We start from the raw sequence: 26193 nt of genomic DNA, 5'->3' as shown, positions 1-26193 counted from the left end.
GACTCACACCCTCCCTCCCTCCCCAGCCATAGCCATCCTCCTTCCAAGCCTCTCCAAAAAGAGCTCCAGGAATATGGGATCCAGAAGGAGCTGGGGGAAGGAAATGTCATTTTGGTGGCTGCTGACTTCACCGCAGACAGCTGTATTCAGTCACAGCACCTATCCCTCCTGCTTGGTTTGGGGATGTCAGCTCTTAGGAAGGACAGAGCTTCTCTGAGCTAAGCATCAGCTTCTTTTTCCTGCAAGATAGAATCTGACTGCTAGGAAGGGAAGATGACTTGGGATACCACGCTGACGATTCTGGGGGAAGAGCACAGATACATAGCACAGACACAAGAGCACAGAGAGCTAGAAAGGACCTCAGATGCTTTCTAATCCAGGCGATTCATTTTACAGATGAGAAAGTAACATGACTTGGCCAGGGTCATACAGCTAGCAAGTAGAACTGCAATTCAAACCCAGGTGCTTTGAATCCAAGTCAAGTGCCTTATCCACTATATCAGCAGTTCTTAAAGTGAAATCTATAGACTCCTGAAGGTCGCTGAGCCCCCACAAGTTCAAAACCATATTTATGGTAATATTAAGTCATTTTAATTTCTTATGCAGTAAATATCATTAGATATAGCCCATATAAACAAAGTTCTCGGGGGGGAGTGCTCCATGCTTTTTAAGAGTGTAAAAGGGGGGCAGCTAGGTGGCGCAGTGGATAGAGCACCCACCCTGGATTCAGGAGGACCTGGATTCAAATCCAGCCTCAGACACATAACACTTACTAGCTGTGTGATCCTGGGCAAGTCACTTAACCCCATTGCCTAGCCAAAAAAAAAAAAGTGTAAAAGGGTCCTGAGAACAAAAAGTTTGAGAACCGCTATATCTTCACATTGCCTCATTAATCTCTGTTCTGTAGCTAAGGCCTGATAGGCAGTGATATAAAATCAAATGGACACGGACAAGAAGGAGATATGACTGCAGGGAGGAGAGTGTGGCAGGAGAACTGTTTCTTTTGCGGGGGTCTCTTATGTTCTACATTCTGGTAGAAAGAGAAATGAGCTGAGACCCAAGATGGTAGAAAGTTCTAGAACATCTTGCACATGTAATCATGGACAAACCACTTTGCTTCTCTGTAGTCAAGTTTCCTTACAACTTCAGATCCTGAGCAAGTCACATCAATTCTCTGTGCCTCAGTTTCCTAATCTATAAAATGAAGAGGTTGGATTCAATAGTTCCTAAATAGCTGTAAATCTATGATCCTTCTTTCTAAAACAGGGAGGATAACCTCACCAACATTCTACAGAACAGATGTCAAACACTCAGCCAAGTGCTCCCAAAACCAAATTAAAATGTAACTGGGAAATATTTAACAAAATAAATAAAAATACAATAAGCACGGAAAACATTATATGTTAAAACTAAGTCAATACACAGCCCTCGGGGATCCTTATGTACAGATTGGAGGGCCCCATTTCTATTTGAGTTTCAAACATTGCTCTGTAGGGAAGAATGAAAGAGATTAGGGAAAGGAAAGATGAATAATGTCAGACTTTTAGAGATTATTTTAAGACTCAAAAAATGCTTTACATCTATTACTACATGTGATACTTAACCACAACCCTGCAATGTAAGTACTACAAGTATCATTATCCCTGTTTTACAAATGAGGAAAATGAGGCACAGGGAGGAATTGTCCAGCTATCAGAGGCAGGATTTGAACCCATGTCTCTCTTGGTTCTGTCCAGAATGCTTGCTATTCCTCCATCTCTTCTCAGCCCTTGTGACTGTTCTTTTCAGTGGGGCACCGAGGTGAACCCCTTGCTCTCGAGGATAAAGGGTATGACGAACAAGTCCACTGATAGGTCTGATGAAAACAAAAATCGTGGCTAGTGCCAAGGGTAGCCTGACTCTCATCCCACGCCAACTTCCTCCTCCTTGCGCTCCTTCAGAGCAATCAATACAAGCACCAGCCTCCAACCAGTCCCATCAATCCCTTCCACCTTCCCCTCTGACCTCTCCAAGCCTTTCTCTAGACTCAGCTCTGAAATCGAGGCAGAGGCCATCACTCCAATTGGGCTCAAAAGGAGGTTCAGAATGGCCCGTCACTGGGCCCTACAACCAGGGACAGCTCCTGCTGGCAGAGCTGGGATGGGGGAGACAAAGGCCGTCCAGGCTGAAGATAAATGAACCCCTCAACATGCTACAGTAACTGTGGTCCCCTAATAGAGGAAAACAAAGGATTGCCCCTGCAACACTTGCTGGAAAAGATGAAGGCACATCAAAGGAAGCCAGGCTCGTTCAAAGCCCCAACTTAATTGTCAATTAAGCATGCATAAGGGAGAAAACGCCATGACAACCCTGGGCTGCATGCTGGTGCATTATTGTCGAGCCTGGGGAGAACACTGAAAACAGCTGATTTTGCTGACAATGTGTTTGTAGGGCACCTTGTAAGCAATCAGCACATGACAGAAGCAAAGCTCGCCTCCTCCTCCCCCCCACTGGCCCTATTGTAGAGGACATTCCAGGGCTAGGGTCACCCGGTGGTCATCGTGGACTTGCAGAAGGTGGATGGATGGTGGACAGATGCACAGCTCAAAGTGGGCCAGCACTGTCAACTGGGTTGGCAAGAAAGGAACTGTGCTTGGAGACAGAAAGAAGATTCAGCCTTCCAGGAAACCTCACTACATAGAAAGAAAGTGGCTTGTCCATGATTACATGCACCAGATTTCTTAGGACTTTCCTCCATCTTGGGACTCAATCCATTTCTCTTTCTACCAGAATGTAGAGCACAAGAAACCTTCACCAAAGGGTCCCCTCCCTGTCTATGCCTACTAGATTCTATATCACTGCCTTAGCTCAGATAAGGATTAATAAGGCACCACAACAAGATAGGGGCTCTCAAAGCCACCTCCCTCCCTTCCCCAAAGAGGTGGGGGACTATGGGTGTGGAACACTACAGATCATGTCAGACTTTCTCAACATGTCACTTTTACTGAACTATTTTTTTTCCTGTTTTTTATTCTTTCTTATAAGGGACAGAGAAGAGAAGAGCTATGTCGGTGATGTTAAAAAAATATCAAAAATTTATTTTTAAAAAAGCAATCAGCAGGACCATACTGACAATTCATTTTGCAATGTCTTGTCTTACATCTCCCACTAATTTTTCATTTAGGATCCAAATGTTATCGATGGCTCTCTTTCATAGTTCTGGCCAGTATGGAGCAAAATGGGCATATCATTTAGGACCTGAAGATAGAAACCAGTGCTCTCATGTACTTTTCAATTCCTGTTTCCCTTTCTCTCCTATCTCTGAACTTGCCATCTAGCAAGGTATAGTAGAAAGAGACCTCATTTAGGAGAAAGAGAACAGGTTCAAATCCCATCTCTGATGCTTGAGTGACCTTAGGCTAAGTCATTTTTCCCTTCAACTCAATTTCTTCATTTTAAAGTGAGAGGGCTGGTCTAGGTGGCCACTAAGGTCCCTTCCTGGTCTAGATGGATAATCCTTGTGTGACTAATTAAATCACTTCACTTCATTCCAGGAGAAGGCAAGTCTCTTGAGGGCAAGGGTTAGTTTCAATTTTGCCTCTGCATCCCCAGTATCTCATACCTGACATGTAGTAGGTGCTTAACTATTGTTTATAGAATCAAAGTATATTTCACCTCTTTGGGCCTCAGTGTTCCCATCTGTAAAATGAGAGGGTCCAATTAAACGACTGCTAAGGTCTCCTTAGGTTCCCACTATTCCCATTCATAGAGACGTCCTCGGGATGCCATGTTGGGTCACATGGGTCTCTTTGAGGATGGGGGAGGGAGAAAGGAAGGAGAAAGCCAGAAGGCTGCCAAGCTTGATTTAAGCAGTTGGCAAGACCATGGAAGGAACAGCAACAAAACAATTAGAGCTGAAATTATCCTGACTAAACCTAGCCCCAAAGAAGAAATAAGAGAACGCCCCTCCCTCCCTTCCTTGTAGAGATGGAGAACTATGGGCGTGGAGCACTATAGATCCTGTCCGACTTTCTTAAGGTGCTTGTTTTGCTGAACTATTTTTTTTTAATTCTGTCATACGTCAGAAGGGAGAAAGGAGGATACATTGAGAAATGCAGGTGACATAAAAAAATAGGAGGTTTGTTGGCTGACTAATTAATCCAGGGGTATCCCAGAGAAACAAGAAGGAGCAAATACACACACAAGAAAAACCTTTCCAGTTTCCTGGCTGTCATGGGCAGCTAAGTGGCACATTGGATACAACACCAAACCTGGAGTCAGAAAGACCTCAGTTCAAATCTGCCCTCAGACATATACCAGCTGTGTGACCCTGGGCAAGTCATTTAACCCTGTTTGCCTCAGTTTCCTCATCTGTCAAATGAACTGGAGAAGGAATGGCAAACCACCCCAGTATCTTTACCAAGAAAACCCAAATGGGGTCACAAAAGGGTTGGTCATATCTGAAAAAAGGACTGAACAATAACAACACGGGAAATGGGGTGGCCAATTCTGGAAACTGACACTAATATACGCTCCATGTTTCCAAACCCAAGGCCTAGATGTCACTATTTAGTTCTCTGGGTTCAAACCCACTTAACCTCTTTGGGGTAATGAAAGGACTGAACTAGATGACCTCTGATCCTATAATCACATCCCCATAACTCAGATGGATAAACTGAAAAGGAACATCGAGCCCAGCTGTTATATTTTCTCTGCCTCCTCACTCCCTTCAAAGATCAGCTCAGGCAGCCTCTCTCCCATGAGATACCTTTCCTTACTCCTTCCCAGCTGTCCCTTCGCATTGGCTTTGTGTTTTCTCATCCTGTACAAGGTTATTTCTCTCAGTAGAAGATATGCTCCATGTGGGCAAGAACTGTCTTTCTATTCCCACCAAGTGGCACATTAGGTGCTCAACAAATTCTGCTCTAATCAAATTGAATTGAATTTGGCTGTGCTTTGGTGGTGGTAGTCATTTTCATGACCCCATTTGGGGTTTTCCTGGCAAAGACACCAGAGTGATTTTGCCATTTCCTTCTCCATCTCATTTGACAGATGAGGAAACTGAGGCAAACAGGGTTAAGTGACTTGCCCAGGGTCACACAGCTAGTAAGTGTCCAAAACTGGATTTGACCTCAGGAAGATGAATCTTTAGCATTCTATCCATATTGGTCTACGCTGAACTTCTACAGTTGGTAATGCTTTTTCTCTCTGATTATACGATCAGATGAGTTTGGCCTACATTGAGCCACTTCAGAAAGGCCTTTCTTCCCAAGAATAATTTTTTTTTAAATTTTTTAAATTTTTTTTTTTTTGCTTAGGCAGTTGGGGTTAAGTGACTTGCCCAGGGTCACACAGCTGGTAAGTGTCAAGTGTTTGGTCTGAGGCTGGATTTGAACTCAGGTCCTGATGACTTCAGGGCCTGTGCACTATCCACTGCACCACCTAGCTGCCCCCCAAGAATAATTTTATCACGAACAAGGAGCTTGTATGTGGGACTAAAATGGATACTCCATAAAGGGAGCTAAGTTAACACAGTCCTGGTCTTTGGGAAGGGGCCATGAGAAGACAGGGAAGTAAGTTACAGGATTTGAAACAGACGGTCCACTAATAACTACCAGTGTGGCCCCACTATTTGTCTTCTGGGAAGAAAAGCACTAGGTCACTGGGGTTCCCATATGTCAACGAGGAACCAGTGATTTGGAAACAGAACCCAAGGTTGGCTTGGGCACATATGTTCTCATTCTTAATCCTATCTCTCCATTTAAATTAGCTAAAGATCAAAGTAGATGATAATAGTAAAGAGGTGAGCCCCGTACCTGACACATAATAAATGCTATAAATGCTAGCTATTGTTATTATTAGCATGTTGGAAAGAAACTGAAACTGGAAGTCAAGAGGCCTGACTTTGCCCCCAATAGCTGTGATGTTGGGCAAATCACTTTACCTCATTATGACTCATTTTCTCCAATGAGGAAACTGACCTGCAGAGTCTTTAAGGTCAAATTATACCTCCCTTGAGTTAATAGTATTCCCCTTTTTCCATTCCCAAATTACCTGTGGATATTTTATATTTACTTATCCATATACATGTGTGTTTTTCCCTCTCTAGTCGAATGTGAAAACCTTAAGGGCACAGAGAGACTATTTAATTTTTGTCTCTGTCTGCTCCCCCACCAGATTCTAGCATAGTAACCATGTACACAGCAGGCATTTAACAAATGCTTCTTGAATTAGTATTATAGGATCTTAAATCTTTTAATTAGAAGGGATCATATTGTTCAATTCCTCCCCCCCCCACCACCATTTTATGAATGAGGAAACTGAGGCCCAGGGAAGGTAAGACACTTGTCCAAGATCACACAGATAATAAGATTCAGGGGCAGAATTTTCACTCCAGTAGTAGGATTATAGATTTAGGGCTGGACCTCAGGGGCCATTTAATCTAACTCCCCCATTTAATCTAACTCCAGATGAAGAAACTGAGGCCCAGGGAAGTTGTGATTTGTCCAAGGTCATATAGGTAGTAAGTGTCAGAGGCCGATTTGAAGCCAGATTGTCTGACTCTGGGGTCAGCTGTTTTGGATGGCAGGACCTTTAGAGCCCTAACATTTTGGGGTCCCATGGAGCCCAGGCTCCCAGCCCTGGGAAGGGCCTGAGGGTTCTGGGTTTCAGCTGGGCATGACCATTCTTGTAATGCTATCGCTCCAGCGTGGCTGTTTCTCAGTCCCTGCCCTGCCTGCCTGCCTGCCTGCCTTGCCAGACTGCACCATCAGCCCCTCCAGTGTGGGGCACGGGGAGATAGCCCCAGTAGGAAAGAGAGCAGTCTAAGCTAGTGACCCCACAGTGACCTCCCCACAACCTCAGCTTGTCAGAAAGCCGCCGGGCTTTTGTTTGCAGCTCAGGCTCCCTGACTTTGGTGTGGAGATCACAGGTAACGGCACAATGCACATTGTATTCCCAAGAATGCCCCTCAGCCCTACCCCTCCTTCTCCATTCAGCCCTTTTGCTTACTACAAACTGTTTTCTCCAAACTCAGCTCAGCACCAGCCGCTAGCAGTTTGCTGCTTTCCTCTGAAACGCTTTGTCTTTCCCCAGAGGAGCTGAGTTACCCTGAAACTCACCCCAGCCTGCTCCCAGGGGCTCCCGGGGCTCTCAGCAAGCCACCACCTCTTCCTACCTAGCAGCAAGAATAATAGTAATAATGATAACTGACGTTGACAAAGCACTTTGAAGCTCCCCAAGCACTGGGGACACGTTCTCATTCCTGCCTCACAGCACAACCTGGGTACCAACAATATTGTTTTCCTTATTGTACAGAAGCTCAGCAAAGTTAAATGACTTACCCAGGGTCACGTGTCCAAGCTGGGATCTGAACCCCCTCCCCCACACACCTCAGCCTCTTAAGTTTCCCTATCCTTCCTTAAGGACACACCAAAATCCCACCTCCTGCAGACCCTTCCCCCTCCCCCCAGGTGCTAGTGCCTGCTTTTTATCTATCCTGTACGTAATTAGTTATTTACACCTTGCTTCTCCAATTAGATTGTCTTTGAGGGGAGGGAACGTTTTTTGCCTTTCTTTGTATCCTCAGAGCAGGCACATACAAAGCACTTGATAAAGCTTGCTCATTGACCAGTTGACTAACTCCACCTGCCCGTGTTCATTCCCTGACTCCTAGCTTTCCAGCCAACAGCACAAAGGATAGGGAGCCTAAAGGTATATGATTAGGTTGTAAACTCTGTAAGAGCAAAAACAGTCTTACTTTTGTCTTTTTTATCCTCACTAGGCCCCACGGTACCTGGTATACAGTAAGTACTTAATAAGTGCTTATTGATTGACTGTGGGGCTGATGTTTGTTGTCTCTTGCAAGGAAATGACTCTTTCCCAGCTTGGGAGAGAACAGTCACTGCCACAGCATGTGAATACTTTCCCTGGTACTCTGGCCTCATTAGCCCAACCTGCTTTGGTAAGGTCATGCCAATGCCACTGATAATTGGTGCCAGTGGAGTCATCGAGACACTTGGTTGGGCCCTGGAAAGTAAGTCCCTGTCTGCTCTCAGTCTAATTCTAGTTCTTCAAAGTCAGCTATGGGTCCTCTGACTTCAACTATACTGAGCTGCACCAGGGTGACCCAGAAGAAGATCAAGGAGAAAAGATTCTATTTTGGCTAACCTAGTTGAAAAAGGATGCCTGGCATCTGCTCGATCGGAATGCTGGCTGGAGAGTAGGCACTATGCTAGGCCTGCATTTCCCAGACCATGGAGGACACCAATGGGGACAATGGCTCCCGATCCTCAAGACATAAGTAAGAGTATGAGCATCGGAAAGCCATCTTCACAAAAAAATGCTTCTGAACTCCTAACTGAATGGTGCACATCTTAATATTTATGAACTTCATTAAGGCTTACACACATCACCTCATCTGGGTCTCATGATCTCTTGTGAGTTTGATACCGCAAAGTCTGATTATCCCCAATTTATAGATACGAAGACAGCCACAGAGGGATTAAGTGATATACTCCTGGTCAAACAGCCAGTAGGTTTCAGTGGCAGGATTCATACCCAGGACTTCCTGACTTCAGATCCAGATCCTATTCACAATCCTTTCAGGGTGTATGTTATCTATTTTGCATTTTTCAAAAGAAAAAAAAATTAGAAGGAGCCCAGTTGTATTGTACCTGGCATGAATGAGGGATAGGGCCAGTGTCCTCATCACCACAACACCCCAGATCATGCTATCGGTGTGAAGTTGGGTGACCTCACTTGAAATCTCCTCATGCCTCAGTTTCCTCCTCTGTAAAATGAGGGGGATTGGACAAGATGGCCTCTGAGATACCATCCAGTACTAAAAGAACTGGAATTAGACCAAGACCAGATAGGACTAACTTTCCAGGGCTGTTGGGCCACTCAAGAAGCAAAGAAATGGATAGGTTTTGCCCTACTATGTAGTAATAAGGATGGCTAGCATTTACTTAGTCCTTTAAAGTTTACAAAGCACTTTACATATCATATTAACTCAATCTTTGCAACAACTTTGGGAGGTAGGGGCTATTATTATCATTCCCACTTTACAGAGGAGGAAACTGAGGCTAAGAGATGCTAAATGACTTGCCCAGGGTTCACACTGCTATTAAGTGCCTAGGTCAGAACCGAGGTATTCCTGACTCCAAGGCCAGTACCCTCGCCACTGTGCTATCTGCCTCCTGCAGAGATACCTCTCTCTCTTCCTCCTAGGCTCTGATTCTGTCTCCTCTACCAGATTGGCCCCACCCACTACCCAGCTGCCAGGTCCCTGAAGCCAGAAAAAATGCCCTTTCATTATCTCCCATCTGATGCATCCCCAGATCGTAGCATATCGCCTGACACATAGTAGGAATTTAATAAATGTTGATTGATCGATGAGTTCCTGAATCAGCAGACATCCAGAGACAAGGACGAAGAGAAAGAGACCCCTCCCTTTAAAGGTTAGTCCTTATACTATGACATTGAAAAGGGCAAACGGGCAGGAGTCCCAACCCTTCACTCTCACTATACAGAGCCACCTTCTCTAGTCCTACATTCCTCCTTAGAAAAACATCCTGACTCAAAGGTGTTGCCAGTACCTTCCTAGGAATTACCCAAAGCATCCTTTTACTAACAGAAGGGACCAAGAAACACTCAGCGGGAGGAAGAGGCCCTGCCACTTCAGTGGCCTTTATGTGGAGAGGCGCCCACTCAGTCTGCTTACCTGATAGCTTACTTGGAGGAGAGGCACTTGGTTGTGTGTGGTGGGGGGAGCCATGGGACAGCATTGGGTTCAGGCCGTGTGGCTGGTTTGTGCTGTAGGCATCCATGGCCAGCTTCTGGCGGAAGGCTTCCTCCTTCCGGCGGTTGGCAAACCAATTGTAGACACGGACTTCAGTCACTAGGTTGGAGCCCAGGCCATGAGCTTTGGATGGGGAGACTCCTCGTTGCAGACATTCTGCCCTATGACCAAACAAAAGAGAGATATGTCGAGATAGCATGGGGGGAGATAGGGTCCTTTGGAATTTATTTAATATCAAGCAATGGTCCTTGCTAGGAATACCGTGAGGCTAAAGTTAGGGTGCTGGGGTGGGAGGAAAACTGATTTCTATCATTGAGCCCTGGGTCATTAGATGCAGACAAGTTAAGAAGACCCTGGACACTGTCACAGGGTCTTCTATTCCCTCTCCCCCCCAATTCCCCAAAACAAAAGGGCCCCCAAAAACTGCTGACTATATACTCCACATATACTCTACAGCAAGACATCTTTCTTCCTTCCTTTCTTCTCTCCTCTCCTCTTCTCTTCTCTGTCTCTCTCTGTCTCTGTCTCTCTGTCTCTCTCTCTCTCCTCATATGGCATTTAGAAAAAAAATTTTCCTGCCTCTTAGTATCCTTTTCCCAGCCAGATCTCTCTCTATCTCTCTGCCTCTGTCTCTGTCTCTGTCTGTCTCTTCAACCCCCCCCCACCCCACCCTGCCTTACTTTTTTTCCTTCCTTCCCATTATGGGCTTCTTTGGCAATGTGGTGAAGTCAGAATATTATTTTCACATAAATAAAATAAAATGATGGATTACAGAGGAAACCAATTCTTTTGAAATACAGTGATGAAAATTTAAAAAGAAAAAAAAAAGAAAAGGTAACAGACACCAGGTTCACAGATCTGCTGAATCTCTGTTCTGTAGGCTGCAAACATAACTATGGCTAAAGGGCAGCATGGTGCAGTCGTGAGAATGTAGGATTGCTAGTCCAAGGGCCTGAGTTCAAATCCTGACTCTGCCACTTACTACCCCTATACGCTAGAACAAGTCACCTTTCTGAGCCTCAGTTTCCTCCTCTATAAAATGAAAGAGTTGAATGAACTCAATAACCTCCGGAGTTGCTTCCATTTTCAAATCTGTGATCCTATGACCAAGTCAAAGAAAGTCATTTACATGGACCATTTGGGTGGTTCCTGATGATAGGTGAATGGAGCAGTTCCAGTTTTGGTCTTCTGGGAACTTTCAATTTTGTTATTTTTTTTTTCCCAAAATGTCATCTTCTTCATGGTTCACAGAGCTAGAAGGGACCTTAGCCTTCCTCTAATCATAGGCTCATAGATTTACAGGTGGAAGGGGCCACAAGGGCCTTTTGGTTCAACTCCCCCATTTTGTAGAGCAGGAAAACTGAGGCTCAGAGAAGTGACTTACCCAACAATCACACAGATTAGAAGTGGTGGAGCCAGGATGAGCACCCCATCCTCTGATTCCAAATTCACTGTATCATGCACAAGGTCACATAAGTGCCTAGAAGAGGATCTGAACTCAATTCTTTCTGATTCCAGGTCCAGAACTCTAACCACCAAGCCATCCACCAACCATCTCATTTTATAAATAGGGAAACTGAGGCGTGGAGAGGTGAAGCATTTGTCCCCAGGTCATACAGGAGTAAGCAATAGGGTAGCAATGGGAATCCAGTTCTTTTGACTCCAAATATAATGTTCTTTCCATCGTAAACTGTAACATTGTCTCTGAGACCACCATTCCAGCCCCTATAGAGTACACTGTTCTTTGGGGAACTTCCAGTTAATGAACAAAGAAGTATGAGAGAAATAGGAATTCTTATGCATCTGCCATCTCCTATGAAGTGGGATGTGGAAGAGTCTTTGAAGGACAAAGGATGTGGTTTAGTGGTTGGTGGGTGGTAGACCTAATACTCCTGGCTGCCTCAGTCTGTCAGGAAGCCACAAAAGTGATTGAAAGGCCGCTCTTAAGGATGGTACGGGCTCTTGGTTTCCCTGTGCTCATTATCTGGGCATGGGAAGAGCAGGTTGGGGCTCATGTGGCATTTAGGAAAGGATTTTCCTGCCCACATTTCCCTCCCTAGGCAGATCTTACCACATCCATCAGTGCCCACACCCAATCCAGCCAAATAGCCCCATGTCACTCAAATTGAGATTTGGAAGCCACACAAATCTTTACTGGGTTTTGAACTGGTTGAAAGCAATAAAAAAAATGAATGGCATTCACAGGAAAGCATTTATGACACTCCCTGTACGACTTTGGGCAAGTCACTTAACCTCGATGGGCCTCAGTTTCTTCAACTATAAAATGGGGGGAGGGGGTTGGATGGCCTCTGTGGTGCCCTTCCAGCTCTGTATCTTATGATGGAATTAGTATCTGTGTGACCCTGACAAGTCATTTAACTTCTCTGGGCCTCAGCTTCCTCTGCCATAGAACAAGAGGGTTAAACTAGATTGTCCCTAAGTTCTCTTGCAGATCAAAATCTATGATCCTGTAAGTTTATGTATGAGATGGCAGCATAACACAGTAGAGAGCATGCTAGATTTAACATCAAAGGACCTGGGTTTGAATCTTGCCCCTACCCACATTTCTTACCTGTGTGACCTCAGGCAAGCCCCTCTGGGCCTTAGTTTTCTCATCCATAAAATGAGAAGGTTGGAGTAGTTTTCTTCTAAGAACAATTCCTACATCTATGGACCTATACCAGCTTCCAACACATAGTGAGCACTTGATAAAAGTGTGTTGACTTAACAAATACTTGCTGACCTATGAATCTGGATGAGAAAGGCAGAGTTGAAACACACACACACACCAAGTCCCAGGGCTTCTAACAATTATCTCAATTAAAATTGGCCTTTCAAGCCATAGACATATAATTATCATTTATTCATAAGTTAATATTATATTTAAATATATTACATGGTATTTATAATATTCATTATAATGCAGTAATGCTATTACTAGATTACATATTAATATGATGTTAATGTACGATTGTGATGATATCAATGTTGGCCATATTAATATTATATATGATATTATGATGTATTTTATCTATTATAACTTATTTATAATAGATTTTATAATAATAACAATAATATTATAATGCTACTGAGAGCATAGTATGTGTTGTTACCCATGAGATGTAAGCCCCTTAAGGGCAGAGATTTTTTTGTCTTTATATCCCCCAGTATCTAGCCCAGTGCTATATGTTGTTTCAGTCATGTCCAACTCTTTGTGACTCCATTTGGGGTTTTTCTTAGCAAAGATACTGGAGTTGTTTGCCATTTCCTTCTCCAGCTCATCTGACAGATGAGGAAACTGAGGCAAACAGGGTTAAGCGATTTGCCCAGGGCCCCACAGCTAGTAAGTGCAAAATTGGAACTCAGGTCTTCCTGACTCCAAATCTGGCACTCTATCCACTGCACCACACAGCTGTCCCTAAATGCTATGTAGTAGATGCTTAATAAGTGCTTGTTGAATTGAATCTAAATTTATGATTTAACTAAATTTTCCCAAGTGAGGCCGATTGCAGTCGATCTGATCTCTCCATTCTCTTTTGCCTGCCTCATCAGATCATAGATTCAGAAGTGGGAGGAATTAAGACGGAGGAGCCTTGTTCAACATCACACAGCTAGTAAATGTCTCAGGCAGGGTTTTAGCTAAGGTCTTCATGACTTCAGATCTAGCATTCTATCCACTGCTCCATTCTGTCTCTCATAGTACCCGCCTTGAAACCAGCAACAGGAAGGATGGCTGGCCAAGGTTAAAGCCTGCGACCAAAAGACAGCTTTATTTCTAAAACCAATTAACCTCTGTGGGATCAAACTCGTGCCTCTCACCTCCAGGAAAACATGCCATAGATCCATTCCATCTGACCATCAATAACTTCCAATTGGCTTGCATTTGTCTCTTGATGCATCTTAAATGACCACAGCTGGTTCCCATGGGAACCGTTCCTAAGCAGTCTAGAGGGGGTGTGGCTAGCACAGACTTTTTTCTCCCGGGGCTTATTTACCAACACAGTGTGGGTGCATCTAAATGTGGCCAGTATTAAACACAGTGCCTGGCACATAGTATGCGCTTAATAAATGTTTATTAATTGAGCTATCAATGTCATTACCTGTTGCATTCTTCCACTAGGGCTTCCCTCTCCTCCTTGCTCGGGTTCTTTTGCCGGTCGTAGGCCTGGTACAAGATTTGCTGGGATGCAGGCCCCCATTTGAAGCGGTTCCGGCGCATCTTTTTGTTGGCAGGCTCAGAGCAGGCATCGTCCGGCTGCCCAGCCCCCTGGCTCTGCTGGCTGAACTCTGGAAAGAGAAACAGCAGCTGATCCTGACTGCTTTTGTCTGTCATATTTCCAGAACTTTGGACTGTCTGGTTGAATTCTGAAAAGAGAAAGGAGCAGATTTGATAGGGTCTGTAGCCTCTACCCAGATGACAGACAGATAAATAAACACCTACATTCCCTTCTCCTAATTTTCCACTCCAGCTCTGATCTATTATATCTGTGTGACCTTGGGCAAATAATGTTACTTCTCTAGGCCTCAGTTTTCTCATCCATGAAATGAAAGGATTTGACCAGATGGTCCCTGTGGTACCTTTCGGATGTAAAACCTACGATTGTATCAGCCAATATTATTTCTTTTTTTTTTCTTTTTCAAGGAGTTGCAACCCAAGAGCCATTGTTTCAGAGATGATTTGTTTTTATTTGACCCTCAGACATGAAGCAATACTCTAAAACCAAAGACCGTTTTCTCTTGTTTTGTTTATTCTAGCATGTTACAGAAAGAATTCTTGGCTGGGTTGGAACATCTGGCTTAAGAGGCCCTGGCACCAAATCTCTTTAAGTCAAAGCTTTAAGGTAAACTGCTTTTTAGTATCTTTTTGAGTCACAGTCTTTAAAAGAAACATTTTCAGGGAATTTGAATTCTTAAACTCCTGATGTCTCTAGTTGTTTGTACCCTAGATGTTCAGATTTTTAAAATAAATTATTTAACTCCTTTCCATAACCACCTTGGAAGGGACTCTTTTTATTTACATTAGCACACACACACACTAACATCTATCCCAGAATTCTATAGCACAGAATTGCCAGGAATAGGAGAAGCTTTACAGACTAATTCACTTAATCCCTAACAAGAATAGTTTATGAGAAAGGTAAATTAATAATAGCACTTTCTATAGCACTTAAGAGTTTTCCTCCCTCTCAACAATCCTGTGAGATATGAAATATAAGCATTATGATTAGCCTTATTGTGTAGGTGGGGAAACTGAGGTTCGGAGAGAAGTGATTTGCTTAGGACTCACATAGCTGGTGTGTAACAGATCAGAAATTCAAACCCCAGACCAGAGAGGTAGTGAAGTACAGTGGAAAGATTCTGAAATTAGAGAACCTGAGTTCAAATCCTTTGTTCCATTATTCCCTATCTATATGGCCTTGAGCAAGTCATCTGACTTCTCTGAGCTTCAGTTTTTGTTTTGTTTTTTTGTTTGCTTGTTTGTTTTTTGGTTTGGGGTATTTTTTTTATCAATAAAACAAGAGAGTTGGAGTAGATGTTCCCTTCTAGCTCTAAATCTGTGATCCTGTGACCTGGGTTCAAATCCCACCCCATTGACTACTTTCTTGGATCCTTCTAATGTGATCCTAGGAACTAGAGCCCTGAAGGACACGCTCACCAGTTGCAAGTGACCATGATGGCCAAGGCCTTAGATGTGGACAGGAGACTGGACATTGTCCATCCTATCTTGCCAGTCCCATTTGATGACCACCCATGTTTCTAGTAGAGCACAGGATATAACGCTTCCTTTCTTTTTTAAAATCTTGGTTATAAGGGATGGTTCACTGGGCAGGGGATAGGGAAGAGATATTTTCAGAAATGAATGTGATGGAACAAAAAAAATGTCAACAAAAACAAAGTAATTTTTTTAATTAAAAAGAAGTTAATAAAAAAATTTAGAGCTAGAAGGGACCTTTATCCATGAGGACGCTAATACTCAAGGACATGAAATGATTTGTCCAAAGTCACACAGACACAGACACAGACACTCTTAGGAGAACGTAGAGGGTCGATCTAAGATTGGAACTCATGTTCTCTGCCACCAAGTCCAGTGATCAATATTCCCTATCAGCGTGGTGCAGCGGGGAGTGCACTGAATTTGGAGCCAGAGGACCTCAGATCTTGGGATCTCAACTCTGTCACCTGCTACCTGCGTAACCTTAGGCAATTCACCTAACCTCTCACAACTCGTTTCCTCATCTGCAAAAATAAGAGGGCTGGATTAGGTTGTCTTTAAGGTCCCTTTAAGCTCCAGACCTATGATGCTACAAGTTCAGATTCAAACTATGGGTGTATACCTGCCTGGTTGAAAGAAAGCAGGACAGAATATGCCACAGCTGTTGGTTGTGGCTCTGACCCCATCACTAACTCATCTGATTTGGAAGACTCTCTGCATACTTCTCTTATCATCATTTAAATCATGCTCTAGGCAGTCAGATTTACTAGCAGGGGGAGTCATTGACTAAATTGGACTCCTGTCTGGGTCACTCAATTTCTCCATCTGTAAAATGGGTTCAGTAGAAACCTAAAGAGCATTTTGATAGTCTTAGCCACATTTTGGAATGTAGTCAGAATCTAAGTGGGGTGAATAACAGCAGCAGAAATAGCGATAATATCATGAACTTGTATTGTGCTTTTCAAATCACTTTCTAGTCTATTATGATACATGCTCACAATAGCTTCAAATATCAATATTCACGTGTCTTTTTCCTACAAGTCTACAAAGTGCTTTCTAGAGTTCCACACCTTGATAGGGTCCATCTTTTGTTGTTTTCCCTACTCTCTGTGCTAAGCCAAGCACTCAGAATAAGAACAATCAGCATTTCTAGATTTCTTGAAAATGTGCAAAGCCCTTTATATTATCTCATCAAAGCCTCATAACAACTGTTTTAGGTAAGTATTACAGGTGTTATTAGCATCTCCATATTATAGATGAAGAAACTGAGGTTCAGAATGGTTAAGCAACTTGCCCCTTGATCATGAAGCTAGCAAGTGTCAGAGGTAGGATTTGAAATCAGGTCTTTCCCAAGCCCTGTCCAGGGCTTTTATTCATTATGCCACAATGCCTTTCATGGAGGATCACCGAATAATAGCTAATATTGAAACTGATATTCCCAAGGACCTAGAGGGATGAGGTATTTGACTTGAACAGACATTATGTAAAAGAAAACTCAAATTTGACAGTCTCAAAACAAAACAATCCTCAAGAATAGAAGAGACAGAGTGATACAAAGAAAAGATCACTGACTTTAGAAATGGAGGAAATCTCAAATCTGACACCTACTACTTATATGACTTTGGGTGAGTCATTTAATTTTACTGGCCTCATTTTTCTCATCTGTAAATTACTAGATGACCACTAAGGTCTCTTTCTGAATCTACAATCATATGAACTATAAATAGTAACCTCAGGTGAAGCCATTGCTCTGCAGCATGTGCAGGAGGAGGGGTGACTGCCAGTTTACAGACTGTACCTTATAGAAGTAGTACATCTTTGCTGCATGCACAGCCCTGGATCAAACTACACAGGAATAGTAATATCCATGAGCTGACAACTTCAAAGCCTCTCTAGCCTTTCCCTGTTTTAGAGAATTCAGCCTCCCCCACTAACTTCACTGCTCACACTCCCCTTCACTTGGCTTCCTTTCTAATTTCAGTTTAATTGGAGGAGGTGAAAAATGTAAACTGTCCATAAAAATGGATTTGCAGAAGTCGGCTTCTGTTTCATTTCTAATGGGACCCAGAAGAGTAGCCCTGGCGATTGTTGTTCTAAAGTCCTTTCATGAAAGCAGTCAAGACTGATGGATGGTTCCTTTTCTTTTCTATAGTTCTATAAGGAAATGTTCTCTGTCTCTCTGTCTCTCTGTCTCTCTCTCTATCTATCTCTCTCTCTGTCTCTCTCTGTCTCTCTCTCTCTCTCTCTCTCTCTCGTTATGTCTCTGCTGGTCTGACTCTGTCTTTTTCCATCTCTCTTTGTCTCTGTCTGTCTGTCTCTGTCTCTGTCTCTGTCTCTGTCTCTTCCACATACTCACACACACATTCCCATCCTTCTGTGCTCTTTACCTCTCTTCTCCCTCTTTCCTCCTCCTCCCTCCCCTTTGCCTCTTTTCTTCTCCTTCCTTCCTTCTAATGCCTAAACTTCTTAAATCTGACACTTTGAAAGAGGGGTGGGGTGGGGGTGGGGAGCACCTATCTCTCACTCTATGATAAAGGTCTTAGGATACTAGATCAAAAGCTGGAAAGGACCCCAGAAGCCACCTACTCCAATCCATCCATTTTATAGAAGAAGAAACTGAAACTCAGATGAAGTGACTTGGCCAAAGCTATGCAGGTAGTATGGATGGAGTGGGGATCTGAACCCAGGTCCTCTTGACTTCAAATACACCATTTTTTCCACTACACAGAGGAAGCAATATTCTTAAACCCCATGGGATTTCTTGAATTCATATAGTAAAAGAAGTGGGAGCATGAACATCTTAATTATTTTAAGAGTTTCATTTCCCAGCTTTTGAGGGAGTAAAAGCTAGATGTGGCGTCAAGTAGCTTTGTATGTCTAAAAAGTAGAAGCAGTTGGCTAGAGGAGCCTCAAAGGAAGGTAGTGGGAAAACATTGTATATATACACACATATATACATACAAAATTTTATATATATAAATGTGTGTATATAATATATATGCACACACATATACAAGTGTGCCTGTGTCCATGTGTGTGACATCCATTAACTATTTTTTTAACCAGGAAAAGAACCAGACCAAAACAATTGAAGCACAAAGAGAAAAACAATGCTTTCCTAAAGCAAAACAATTTGTCCTTCATGCTCACATTATTCATCTATAACTGAGTGAATTTTCAAACTCTCCAAACTTAAAAAAAATGTAGAGAAAAAAACCTTCTTAGTGGCAAGATTAAACAGAAAAAGTCTTGTGGTGGAGGTGGGGGGAGGAGTCTAGACTTGGGGGTGGGGGGAGAGTTGGGATCAACCAACAGCAACTCCCAGCAAACTTCACCAAGTATTCTACTGCTGCCCACTGGCCCAGCTTGCTATTCAAACTTGGACAGAGGAAGGAGCACCAAGGAGGCATTCGAGGACCTGTTCGAATTGGAATTTTTCCAACGATTCTGTTGGTGAACATCTACTCAACCCTCAGTGTCCCCTTTGGGAAGTGGAGATTTCAATACTGGACTGTTCCCTCTCCTTGACCCCTAAAAACCTTCCAGACTTCCCCAAGCAGGGACACTGGGACCACAGCTAGTGGCATGAAAAGCTAGAGGGCGAAGGGTATGTCACCTATATACCCTGTGCTTTTTCCAAAAGGGAGCAGGGTGTGGAAATAGCATATCTCCCTTGGAAACTTGCATCAGCAATATAGTACCCAGTCTAGGGGGGAGATGGGGGAAGGAAGGCAGGGCATTTTCTCCTCAACCTACTTGGGAATTCGATGTACACAGAGGAAACTAGAAACTAGATCAGGGCCTTTTGCAGATAATAAGAGGTAACCCTTTGACAGGTAAGCAGCCAAAGGCTTGTTTCCATCCCTACACCCGATCTCTGTCTGTCAGTCCTATAGTGGCAGGGGGGCTAACCCATTCCCTTACCTGGCCCCCACCTTCCTCCTTGAAATTAACCAATTGCTCTAGTAAGTGTCCTTAATGATGAAGAAACCAAGGCAGTATAGAGAGGTCAGTGACAGAGCAAAGTTCCTTCAACAAGCCAGATTCAGAAAACACTTACGTCTCAAGATCTCTCTCTGCTTCCGGACATACCAGGTGTACAGTGCTGCACGCTTCTGGGTCTTCATCGGCGTCCCCTTGTTGAGGTGCTGCGAGAGGTGTGACTGGTTCAGGCCTGTAACATCCACTACCTCCCTCTGGGGGATGTTATGCTGCTGCATATATCCCTTGATCATCTTGGCTGCCCTCCAGGGGTCCTCACTAAACAAAAAAAGCACACAGTTAGGATGCTCGTTGTAGAAATTCAGGAGAAACACTGATGCAGGATCGTAGAATTTTCAAGTTGAAAGGGGCATGAGAGATCACCCTGTCCGATCCCTTCATTTCACAAAGGAGGAAACTGAGTCCTAGAGAGATGAAATGCTTTATCTAAAGTTACCCAGGAAGTGGCAGAGCCGGTATGCCTTCAGCTCCAAATCCACAGCTCTTTCTACTGATGCAGGAAATGCAGCAAAACAAAACAAATCCAAACCAAAACACAAAAACTTAACTTTCTATGGCTCCAGGTTAACAGTCCCAGTTCCCCACACAGCCTATTCCATCCTGGGGGAGCTGGCAGCAAGTGAACAAATGTGAAGTCCAAGCTCAGACTATCCAGACGAAAGGAGATGAAGGTTCTGTCTCTGAACTGGTGACCACAGAAACCCGTCCTTGAAAACTAACTAAAACTGATAGCTTTCTGATCGATTTTACTTATTTTTCCCCTGATTAGGTAGGAAATGCAAAACAAATTAAAAACAGTAACAACAAAGATGCAAATATCATTATCTGCGGTGGGGTTGATCCCAAGATGATAGGGAATAGAAAGGAAGTGAGGGTGAGCTTCTTCAGCCGTCTAATTCCACCTTGATTACATTACTTCCTTTGGAGTGCCTTAGTTTCAGATGAGTAAAATAGGAATGGCCCATACCCATCTACCTCAAAGAGAGACTTAGAAAAGAGACATTGTTCCCCTTTTGTAGGTTTGTGAAATGGATTTTCAGCATTCTAGAAAAGTATCAAGAAATTGTCACTAGGTTAACATTTCCCCTCTTTGAAGGTAACCCAAAATGTTTTGTTTTTTGTTTTTTGTTTTGTTTTGTTTTTTGTTTTTGTTTTTTAATATGGACTCTAGCTTCCCTACCCCTGGAGAAAAACAATGAAGGACAACGCAGGATTTTACAATTCTGAATAATACATAAAAAATTTCAGCCTAGTCAAGGTTAAAAAAGAAAAGCTACTGTTTCTTCATATTCTGGCCAGATTTCTCCTCTGATGTAGTGGGGGTAACTGAGAACGCATTTTGCCCATTAGCTTCGATTTAGAGTCCTGAACATAATAATGCTTTTCAATTCTATTAAACTAAATGGGGCGGCACGATGACAACAACAAAAATCCAAACCCAAAACTCTTCAGAATTTGGGAAGAAAAATGCCCAGGCGACCTACTGCCTCCCTTACAATAACCTTCAAATTCCATCTATCCTTTAGGATTTTTTTTTCATTGTTTCCCCATGTCGTATCAGGTGGCTTGAAATTGACGAGATTTTTATCTAAAACAAAAGGTTATACTATAATACGGCTGGGGGGGGGGGGCATCTCCCCTACCTGAATGTCAACATGCCTGTTAAAATTCGTCTGGGCCTGTGTGAATCCATTAAAAATGATTTGGAACGATCATAACAAGTCATGGCGTCACAACATAATCAGCAACTTCATTCTTAATTATGACACTCAGAAACATTTTCATTATACTTTTATAAATGAAATAAAAACGTCTTACTAAATAATTATGCTACCATATTTTAAAAAACGTGTTCTCTAACTGCAGCGATTCCTTTCGCAAATCCTTAGGTAATAAATTAATGAGGGGGGAAAACGGTGTTAGATCCCCGAGTTTGGGTAGCTGCCGGTAAGAGGAATTCGGAGATTAGCCAAGGAGCCATTCATCGCCAATATTTATAAACTGTCTCTAAATTAGACATTACTTTTCATCAGTGCTAAAGGCAAAATGAGGAAGAGAAAAGTTTCAAACACAGAAAATTTCTCTGGAATCTCTCTAGAAATGGAACTATTGGTGTTTTGGACACTGGCATTTAAATATCAGAAATTGCTCAGAAAATGTGCCGAGCCGAATGTTTACTAGATTTCCTTAGAGAGAGGGGAAAAAATTTTGGAGGAGAGATAAGAAAAATAATTTTAAAAGCTGACAAATTCATTTGGTTGTTAGCTTCTTTGTTTGTGTTAACAGATTCGGCGATTTGGGATCTAGTTTTTAACCTGGTTTTATTTTAACGTTTCAGAAACGCTGGGAAGTGAAGCAGCTTGGGGCCACGCTTAGCTCAGCCTGCCCGTTCCAACGAGGAATTCGTGGAATAAATGAATGGAACGAAAACTCTGTGCCATGAATCCACAATGGAGCAGCTTCAAAACATGCACCAAGAAAAACAGTGGAGCCCTACTTAATAAACAAAAACAAAAACAAAAAATCCTCCCTAGAAAAGATCTCTTAAATCTTGGGATAAGGTGGTGTGGGTAAAAATTGATCTCAGAATTCAGGAGTATTCCCTAGGGGGGGAAAAGGCTGCTGAACCAACTCTCTATTTTTTAAATACTATTTTTAAAAAAAGAAAGGAAAGAAAGAAAGAAAGAAAGAAAGAAAGAAAGAAAGAAAGAAAGAAAGAAAGAAAGAAAGAAAGAAAGAAAGAAAGAAAGAAAGAAAGAAAGAAAGAAAGAAAGAAAGAAGAAAAGAGAAAAGAAAAGAAAAAGAAACAAATCTTTCAGGTGGCATTTACTCCGAACAAACATACTGGACAAAAGCTCAGGCCACATTGTATTAAGAAGGCAGGTGTCAAACGCCTTTATCTCCCTGTCCGCGGGCCAAGCGCCGGCAGCCCTACGCGGCAAGGTCCGTCAGGCTCACGCGAGTTTTCAAAACAATTCCCCATTAGCCCTCGTGTGTCAATTTCCTGACCCCCGGGAAACTCGCTTTGCCTGGGGTGTAAGGGGCTTTATCCCGGGGTCTTTCTAAGGGAGGAAAACATACTGTGTCAAAAACAGGCCGCCTGGAGCCCAACCCAGACCTGAGCTCAGCACCACCCAACCCCTGCAGCCTCAGCCCCAGGACACAAGGAAATTTGAAAGAAAGAAGGCGTCTTGCCTCCCCAACCCCCCCCCCCCGGCCCAGTGAAAGGAAAATTCACGCGGGTTTTCTTGCAAGTGAGGACTCTGGCTGTGTGTGCGCCGTTCAAGGGAGGGAGGCTCACGCGGCGGGACAGCCTCTCAGATTTGTCCAGGGAAAAAGAATGCCTTTCTTGGGACTTAGAGGCGAGTCACAGTTCGGGACCCAGGGAGTGAAGGAAGCGCCCGCCGCCCGTCCCCGGGGGAAAAAAGCGGAGAACTTCATACTTAACACTTAGCCTAGAACCCAAGGAGAAGGGGTGTGGGGGTGTGTGTGTGTGTGTGTGTGTGTGTGTGTGTGCATATTTCCTGTCCTGCCTGTGACCAGAGTAGAGCTCTGGCTGTAGGATAGCTAAAAGGAAGGAGGCAAAGTAAAAGTAAGGAGACCCGGTGTCGGGCCCTACTGGGGTTTACAGAGCAACCCCCCGGGCGCTTTAGGCTGGGCCCGCCCGCCTAGGGGGATGCGGCCCCAGACTAGCGCCTGCTAGGCGGTAAGCCCCTCCTCGCTGGGCCAAGTGGGCCCGAGGGAGGGGCTGGGCCCAGGTGCGCGCGACAATGGTCCCGCGTGTGTGTTTGTGTAGCAGCTGGGAGTGTGCCCGTGCCCGGTGTTATGTTTATTTCCTTCCCCCTTTTAAGCCCAGTTTACAACTTCACCAATGAATAACCCGCCTCTCTATTCAAGCCTAATCACAGCCCTTTGTGTATCTTTCTGTTGATGATTTATAGAAATAAATTAATAACACCCCAACTCCACGTGCTGCCGTGTACGTTTCATCCCGGCTGAGAGTGGGCCGGGCGGAGATGGGGGTACACACGGGCGGGACCCCCGAGGATTGCGGAGACCCCGCTGAAACCCTCCCCAGTCTCCTAAGGGCAGTGGAGTCCCGTCCAAGAGAAAAGTTACAACTCCCATGGCCCTTTCAGCAGCCCAGGCCTCCGGCTGCCCTGGGAGTGAGTGAGCCTTCGGGTCCCAGCTTCTATCAGCCAGGCCGGGGGACAGAGCCGGTCCTATTACCCTGCCAGAGCCCCAGCAGCCCCAGACAGCCGAGGGTCACCCGGGAGCGGAGCTCGCACTAGCAGCCAGGAGGGCGGCCTAAACTGCTCACCTCTCGCTCTCCGGGATTCTCAAATCCTAACCCGCGAAGGTGGGTGAGCAATCGTCCACTCCACCCCCAACTCCATTTATTGGGGGGGAGGGGAAATAAAAAATCAAAACGGGCCTAGGAATCCTTTTGGATATTATCCATAAGTGTCTCATTAAATTGGGAATTGGGGGCAGCCTGGAGGAAGAGCTAGGGCTCCGGGAACCAACTTCAAAAGCAAGTTCACATCCTACCCCTAGACAGCCAGCTTCTGGGGCCCTAGGCCGACCCAGCCTGCTGACCAGGCCCGAGATCTACTAGCTTTGTGAACTGAATTGCGGCCGGGTGCTGGGGCTGGTCAGAACGATCCGGGAGCTGTGGGCTGAGGACAGGCCCAGACGGCCACAGTGGGGCGAGTTAGACCCCCTTGGGATAATTAGTAACCAGCTGTCAAAGCCTCTCCGGTGTCCTGAGATGGCAGCTAGTAGATCCCGGGCCGCGCGGACTGACTGCCGACTCCCGGAAAAGCCCCCAAAGGAAGCCCGAGACTCCCACAAGTCACCACACCCCAACCTGAGCGTTAGAGCAGCGGGGAACAGTAAAGTAAATTTCTGTTCTTGGCTATTAACGCGAAGAAGGATTGTAAATAAGTTTGGGATGGATGTTGGCCCTTTCAGGCGGTGTATTCTGTCTGACAGTGGCACTAATAATCCCCTCTGGGAATCCCAGATCAGTGAGCTCTGTAGGGTCCAAACGCACTGCTACAACCGAACCAAACCTCTGGGGAAGCTCAAAGTCTGTTCCCTCCCGCCGTAGTTTTTGGCTCAGGTCCGGGTGGGTCTTCCCTAGGATCCTAGCAAGAGCAGGGCCCAAGGCCGGTGGACTGTCCCAATCCGAAGAGTGTGTATCCGCTGCCAGCTCAGGACTAGGTAGGTTCTCAGATTTGGGACCGTGAGCTGAAGTCAGGCCTCCGCTCAGAGCGCAATCACTTCCCCCGGGGTTGCTGCTTCCCATCTAAGCTCGTCCCTGAATAAAAGCTAAAAGCACCCACGTCTCTGCCACTCGCTGGCTTTAGGAGGCCAGGTCTCTGTCTTTCCGACAGAGAGAACTGTATATAGAATCAAGGTGTTCCACGGCGAGCCACAGAGAAAGGAGGACTGGCTCGGTCCTAGTCTGGACTGAAAGGAGGGGACAGTTTTAGGTGAGTCTGGGGGTGGCCCAGCAGGGGCTTCTCTGTCTGGGGCCCAGGCATCCCTAGAGCGGGAGAGAGGGGAGAACCAACCTTGGAGGGACGGGCCGGATAGAGCTGCCCTGCCAAGACGGCACAGAGCAGGAGAGAAGAGCGAGGGCCAGGACTCACCCAGCGCGCCCACTGGGCGCTCCCCGTACCTGAGCATGCGGTCCACTTCGGCCCTCTGCTCCACAGCCTCCTCGGTATTGAGGGCCTGTAACTCCTTGAGGATGGGAGGGGTGTCATAATCGTCTCCGTCCTCTGACCCCTCGTCCCCTGACAGGCGACCCTTGGCATGTCCATTGGTAAGGGTGTGAAAGACCGGCTTGGTGTCAGGCTCAGCCCCGCTGCCCGGGGACAGCGGCAAAGTCTCCAGCTTCACCCCGAAAGTCGGGGCTGGCAGCAGTTCCTCTAGAGCCTGGGCCAGCACTTCCTTGGTGACCCCGGAGCTCAGCAGAGCGCTCAGGAGTTCTTGCTGGAGAGACGTGAGCTTGGACACCATTTTCCACGGACTGGAGAAGAGGGGGGCTCGGGGTGGGTGGGGAGGGGTTGGTGTGAGAGAGGAGGGCGGAGGGGAGCTTCACGAGCAAACCCCAAGTCTGGGAGCCCCCCCGAAGCCTCCGCACACCTGTTACTCCCCGGTCCCGGAGTCTCCTCCGAGAGGAGTCAGCAAACTTCTAACTTTCCATGATCGCCTCCATTAGCCAATATAAGATATGCAAATCAGTGGGAAGGGACGGGCATTTCGGCCAGATGCAAATGGAGGTGGGGAGGGGGAAAGTCGGCTAGAGGAAGAGAGGGAGAGAGGGAGAGAGCGCGAGAGAAGCTCACGGAAAAAGAGAGAGCTCACGGCTAGAGAGCTGGGTCTGCTCAAGCCCATGGTGTTTACACTGGGGGCCGGGGACCTTCTTTATTGGTTCTGTTTATCAGCCAAACTTTAGCTGAACTTTGGACTTGTTAAGCAAGAAGTCGGCAGCCAAGTGCGACTGCTGGGAGAACCCTTCCACCCAGCGGCTCACCCGGCCCCAGCCCCAGCCCCTATCCCTACCCGGAGGAAGGGAGAAACTGACATCTCTTCGGGGGTAAGGTGAGAGAAGGAGGATACCGGGGGGGGGGGGGGGGGGGATGGTGGTAGGGAAAGGGGGATCTTTTGGAGAGAGGAGGGATGA

At 45.2% G+C, this 26193-nt stretch overlaps 1 protein-coding gene across 2 annotated transcripts in view; it reads right to left on the bottom strand.

The window, feature by feature from the left end:
* The window catches only part of LOC114043437 (hepatocyte nuclear factor 1-beta), an 83114-nt gene extending 57313 nt beyond the window's left edge, over nucleotides 1-25801 (bottom strand). The window contains exons 1-4 of one of the 2 annotated variants that reach the window (XM_027862566.1): nucleotides 25183-25801; nucleotides 19555-19754; nucleotides 13882-14146; nucleotides 9704-9942 (exon numbers count right to left, since the gene is read on the bottom strand). In XM_027862566.1, the coding sequence (XP_027718367.1) occupies nucleotides 9704-9942; nucleotides 13882-14146; nucleotides 19555-19754; nucleotides 25183-25526 (1048 nt within the window). In that variant the 5' untranslated portion in view covers nucleotides 25527-25801. The remainder of the gene's footprint in view (nucleotides 1-9703; nucleotides 9943-13881; nucleotides 14147-19554; nucleotides 19755-25182) is intronic. The other variant, XM_027862567.1, reaches the window with a different exon arrangement.
* Between the last annotated feature and the right edge of the window lie 392 nt (nucleotides 25802-26193).

Source organism: Vombatus ursinus, unplaced genomic scaffold (assembly GCF_900497805.2).
Source record: "Vombatus ursinus unplaced genomic scaffold, bare-nosed wombat genome assembly UNPS02014768.1, whole genome shotgun sequence".
In the NCBI taxonomy this organism is placed as follows: Eukaryota; Metazoa; Chordata; class Mammalia; order Diprotodontia; family Vombatidae; genus Vombatus; species Vombatus ursinus.
The sequence above is the reverse complement of the archived record's forward strand: the minus strand, read 5'-3'. Positions and strand labels throughout refer to the sequence as shown.